We start from the raw sequence: 6,174 nt of genomic DNA, 5'->3' as shown, positions 1-6,174 counted from the left end.
ATCAGTCCTTTGAGCATCACAACGACCCACTTCACATATAAATAATACTTCATAACTCAGTAACTGAGATAAAACTACTTCTGACTAATCACTGGAGGCCGACACATCAAACCAACATGGCCTTTGTATGTTCGACGCTTGCAGCTCAGAAAACACGTTTGGATCCCGAGTTTAAAGTTGTAAGACCTTAAACACACCACAGGTGTAAACAACCTGCGGGAGCTTTCCTTCTTACCTTTCTCTAACACGCAGGTCTGCAGGAACCCCAGCAGGAGGAACAGCTGAAACCATCGCGATCTCGAGGCCATGACCGTTCACAGGTAAAGAGCAGCAGTGTCCGCGGGTGTGGCTGCTTTTAACTGCCATCCCGGTCTTCACACAGCGGAGGAGTTTGACACCTGGGTCACCTGGTCACGCGCAGCCAACCGAGACACGCCTCAGGGTTGATTTTGGCAGTATGACATTGTCTTCCAGTCAGGTGAGTTCACCGGTAAACATCTATGATTGGTTCTCAGATGACATCTGTTTACCAGTAAACAACTTCTGGTGTTTGATTTAAACGACTGTTTTATTATTTTGCCAATTTTCATTTTATTTCTAATTTAAGTGTCCTTTGAAAAAATTTACTCCAATCTTTCATTTGAGACAGTAGTGGAGTGTATTTAAATACATTTACTGTACTTTTGAGCTACGTGTACTTTACTGGAGTATTTTCATTTTATGCTACATTCTACTTCTTACTCTACAAGCTTCATTTATTTCGTCATCTGTAGTTACTTACCAATAAAAATCAACAAATACATTATGATGTACACTGTAGTGTTGCTTCTTTTACTTACGCTAAAGACCTGAATAATACTTCAACGTCTGATTCTATTGTTTGAAACACCAGCATCAAACTGATGAGAAGGTCATTTCCTAAAGATATAATTAAAGCCATAGTTTGACCTACTTCTGTTTTCCACCACTTGTGACCTTTTGAAGAAAGCAGAACAGAAGCTGCTGTACGTGAACATATGCACACAGGTGTGTGGTCCATGTTATATGATTATTATACTATATTAAGTGCAATATTTGAGTCTTTCTTCAATGTTTCTGTTTGTCTAAGCTGGTTCAAGTCACCCTTTGTTACATATTATTCCAAAATAAAGGATTCAAATGTGTGTAAAAATAATAATACCAAAAGCAACCTTTTTGTTGTTGTTGTTGTTGTTGTTTTGACTTAATTAAAACTCAAAATGTAGAAAAGAGCTGAAGTTGGAATTCTTTGCTACAAACTTTCACATTTATTGAAGGTGACAAAATACAGAAAAGACCAGAAATCATTATTCCTCCAAATAATGAAATATTTCGTGTTCATAAGTTAGATGGGCTGTGCATGAAAAATATATTCTTCATATTATTCTTGTTTCTTTTAATTGAACATCTTTTTGGTTTTGGACAGTTGGTCGGACAGAAGAAGACATTTAAAGACAGACTCTCAGGAACATGTGATGGGCAGTTTTTCACGACGATTAATCAGTTAATCAAGAAGATAACTGACAAATGAATCATGTGGATGAAGAGAAGTAATCTACAGGACAGCCAGTTGTTTTACATTGAAAGATTAAAAAAGTATTTGTTCAGTCAGTAGCTCCTTTACACTCTCACATGACTCTCTGCTCAGACCGATATGAACTCAGTGAAACAGGAGGTGGAGCTCTGAGTCCCTCAGGTTTCCTTTCATTATCGGTATCGTAGCGCTTCCTGCTGGAGGAGAAAACACAGTAAAACTACAGCCTTACTGTGTATAAAAGTACTTCACACTTCCAACCAGCAGAGAGCAGCATGAAACAGACCTGTTCATCTTTAAAACACATCACAATGATATGATAACTATGGAAGGCAATTTCCACCAGCAAAAAAACAAATAGAAGCAGCTCTTCATAGATTACCCAACATTTGACAGAAATGTATTGTGAGTACATTGAAGACTACTTTAAACGTGGCTTTACAACAGATGAAATACTTCAATAGCTTGATGTTTGACATGGATTGTACTGAGCAAACGCACCTTTGAAAGGATTCTAAGCAAGAAGCAGCTCTGGAGTATAAAGAATAAAACCGATGTGGCTGAGGTGGCGACCTTCATTGAGCAGCAACTGGAAACATCTGGTCAGTGTCATGCTGACAGATGGATGCACCAAAAGTGTTGGTTACACGGAATTGTGACTGACAGAGAAACAGTTTGACTGTTGCTGCAGTTATTGGATGGTGAAGGTGTTGATCTGAGGTCAAGAAGCAGACTGAGAAGGCGTGTTTACCACAGCTGTGGTCTAAACTATCTCTGGCACATTGATGGCTACGACAAGCTTAAGCCATTTGGAATTGCAATCAGTGGATGCATTGATGGCTTTTCCAGAAAGATGAAATGGCTTGAAGCTTTCAAAACAAACAATGACCCGAAGGTCATTGCTGGCTACTGTATGGATGCTGTGATCAATGCTGGTGGATGCCCTGCCAGACTCAGACTTGATTTAAGAACATAAAATGGACACATGGCTGAAATACAGCGGCTTTTGCATTTTCTCTGGGAACCAAGCTGAGACAGACAGCGTGACCTTTGGTCCAAGCACTGGAAACCAGCGGATTGAGCGATGGTGGTTGATCTTGAGAAGTGAGTGTGTCCAGTTTTGGATGGAGCTATTTGACAAACAGAGATGATGGCTACTTCTCAGACAACTTCTTGGACAAGTCCTTGATCCCAGTTGTGCTTTCTTCAAACAATGCAGATAATTGACATACACATACAGGTGATTGCCCAAGAGCCACAAATGACCATGTCCAAGACAGTCATTTTCTATGTTCTGTGCAGAGAATTGCTCGCAGACAGAGTTAAAAACCCGGCGGAGGACAGGTGAAGTGTGAATTAATGGTTGAGGATGGAATAAAGCCACATTGACTAAAACGGCTTTGTGATCAGACACACAGATATCCTTTGTGTCAAAGCTATCAGGGCTGAGACCGTAAATAACCAGGTCGAGGGTGTGACCCTTTGAGTGAGTGAGCTCCTGTATAGCCTGAGTGAGGTAAAAATAATCCAGAGTATCCATAAAATCAGTGACAAAAGTCTGTAAAGGGCAGCATGTATGTTAAAATCACCTAAAATAAGAATTTTATCATACTTTGATGTAAAATGGGATAGTAGCTCACCATATTCTTGGCCAAAAACACTGTTAGGCCTTGGAGGTCTGTAGATTATTAAAATGATCACTGATTCTTACAGTTCACTATAAAACCAACATGTTCAAATGAAGTAAAACAGACTCGTAAAATGGGAGTACAATTACAAACTTTTTTGTAGGTGACAGCAAGGAGTTGGTGGAGATGTGTAAAATCTGGGGGGGTGCGGGGGTGCGGGGGTGCTTCAATTAGAGAACTAGTCTCCCTGAGACATCCATGTCTCTGTCATGATAAAAAAAAAAGTCTAATTTATTAAAAGTAATAAAATCCTGAGCTAAAAACGACTTATTATTTAGGGATCTGATGTTTAAAAGGCCAAAACCAACAGGCTGACAGTCAGGAGCAGGAGGTGGCAGAGGTTGCATAATTGAATTGTTGTGGTTAGCACCAGAGGGGTTTGACAGAGAGCGTGCTGCAGCGCGTCTGTGATGAGAAGTGATGATGGTTACAGGAATGTGTTTCTCTGGCCAGTTCATGAGAGGTGAATGGGATGCAATAGTACAGGATGAACTAGTTGATTTGGTATTTACTACCAAGAAGGACCTGTAGGGGGAGCTGTCATGTGCATCAGTGTGCTGAGGTTGTGATGAAGAGGAAAAGGAGGAAGGGGGATCGTTTGCTGGCTGTTTGTGTGACATGTTAGAAGTCATGTGATGATGCTGGGTTATTGACCAAACAACCCATTGAGAACATTGTCAGCAGCTTACTTGATAATGAAAGTATTTTTTAAAGTAGTTGCAACCATAAATCAATGAGATGAGAGACAGAAAAAATAAGTTGCGTTTGTGTTTTTAAGCAAAAATGGTGAAAAAAAGACAAATATTCTCTGGTGTCAGGTTCTCATTATGTTGTAAACTAAACATCTTTGGATTAAAAAAAACAAAAAACAAAAACACAATAGTGCCAAATAAGTTGTAGCTACTGCAGCAGTGACAGTGTTTGCTGCAGGTCTGACGGTACGAACACGTATTGAACAGCCTCTTGCAGCAAAAAACACCTTTTAGTTTATAGATGCAAATCATCTCCTGACAGCCTGCAATCAGATAAAAACAAATAAAACATTGATGAACTAACATAACTCCCTTCAGCACTCAAGAGAAACATATATGACATTTGTAAATCAAATGTAAGACTTCTTTACACCTTCTAAGACATTCTGAGACTTTTCCAGGCCTGCAGGTTGTACATTTACATTTATTGACTTTCAAGTGATTACTTAAAAAAAACAAAAAAAAAAACAATGCATCCACAAGGTATAAAACATGTCAAGCTTGCATCATGTATCACACAACATGCTAAAACCTTTTAGCACGTCAAAACAATAGAAATGACAGCTAAAAGTTCATATAAAAATATATGATGTCCCATAGAAATCAAATAAAACTGCAGACGACCGCAACAAGCGTTAAACATCAGTTGTATTATCAAAAGATACAAAAAATAAAATCCCATTTACAAAATAAAATAACAGTAACTTAGCCTGCTCCAAGCTTCTAGGAGGCCTTTAAAACAGATGACATGTCAGTTTCCTCACAGAAACAGACAAAGTCACAGTAAAGAAATCCATAACCGAGGAATTTTTAAAGATGACGAGTCAGCTTTCGGTGCTCCGCGTGTTCCCCGAATCAGACGTGTATGTTTTGTTCTTCTTGGAGTACTTGAGGGCTCTGAAGACCCTCATCCTCTCCACTGTCTTCTCGCTCCTGCAGAGGAACGTGTTCTTCACGTGATTCCTGAAGTCCTCCGAGATGAAGTAGTAGATGAACGGGTCCAGGCAGCTGTTGAGACTTGCCAGGCACAGCGTGGAGATGTAGAAGCCGTACAGGTTGTTGTGCGCCTCGCCCAACAGGAGGGTGTAGTGCACCAGCAGCATGATGTTGCTCGGGGTGAAGCACACCAGAAACATCACCAGCACGGTGACAATGAAGACCATGGCCTTTCGCCGCTTCTTGGCGATGGCGGGGTCCGCCATGTTGTTGCGGAGAGCCTTGAGCATGAGCACGTAGGAGATGATGCACACGAAGGTGGGAGCGATGAACCCCAGAGTCCCCATCGTCAGGAAGTAGCCCGCCGCCATTTCCTTCTGACTGGGCTTGGTGACGTCGTGGCAGGTGCTGATGTTCAGGTTCGTCACGCGGACCTCTTGGTCGTACAGGTAGAGGGGGACGGTGAGAAGCCAGACCACCGCCCACACGGTGATGGAGACGCCGACGGCCACGGCGTTGGCCCTCCGGGGCCGCGAGAGCGGATTGACCACGGCCCTGTAGCGCTGGACGCTTATGCAGGCGATGAAGGTGATGGAGCAATACATGTTGCCGTAGAAAAACACCACCAGCACTTTGCACAGTCCGTGCCCGTAGGTCCAGTTGTTGCCGTTGAAGTGATACGCAATCTTCAGGGGGACCCAGATGACGAAGAGCAGGTCGGCCAGGGCCAGGTTGGCCATGTAGATGGAGGACGGGTGCTTCTTCTTGGTCCTGAAGACGAACACCCAGATGGCGATGGCGTTGGTGGGCAGCCCCACCACGAACACGATGATGTAGACGATCGGGAGGAAGACGGTTGTGAGGTGGCTGCTCAGGACTTGTTCGCCTACGGAGCTCACCTTCACCCCAGAGGCGGTCTCTGAACCGGTTATGCCCGCTTGTTGTTCAAAATATGAAACAAAAACATGTAAAAAGCAGAAGTGCAACAGGTTGACAGTACATGCAGGAAGGTACTATAAATGTACCTCCAATACCACACTGTGAAAATACTCCACTACAAGTAAAAGTCCTGCATTCAAAACCTCCAAGTATGAAAAGTATATTGCAGTAAAATGTTCTCTTTCAGTGTTTTACTGTCATATCTGTTGTTTCTGGATTAATATTACTGCTGCATTAATGTGCATGTTGCATGTTAACTCCTTTATATCCTGTTATTAGTTTAATCTACATCAATGCATCATATTCT

At 42.0% G+C, this 6,174-nt stretch overlaps 1 protein-coding gene across 1 annotated transcript; it reads right to left on the bottom strand.

Annotated features, from left to right (window-relative positions):
- Positions 1-4,162: 4,162 nt before the first annotated feature.
- On the bottom strand, positions 4,163-5,941 carry f2rl1.1 (coagulation factor II (thrombin) receptor-like 1, tandem duplicate 1; the record flags this gene model as incomplete). The annotated part of the gene is made up of 1 exon (XM_031840624.1): positions 4,163-5,941. A coding segment is annotated over one exon (1,125 nt), but the record flags the coding sequence as incomplete, so codon positions are not given.
- Between the last annotated feature and the right edge of the window lie 233 nt (positions 5,942-6,174).

This window comes from Anarrhichthys ocellatus, unplaced genomic scaffold (genome assembly GCF_004355925.1).
Source record: "Anarrhichthys ocellatus isolate YVR2014 unplaced genomic scaffold, GSC_Weel_1.0 scaffold3037, whole genome shotgun sequence".
Classification (NCBI taxonomy): domain Eukaryota; kingdom Metazoa; phylum Chordata; class Actinopteri; order Perciformes; family Anarhichadidae; genus Anarrhichthys; species Anarrhichthys ocellatus.
The sequence above is the reverse complement of the archived record's forward strand: the minus strand, read 5'-3'. Positions and strand labels throughout refer to the sequence as shown.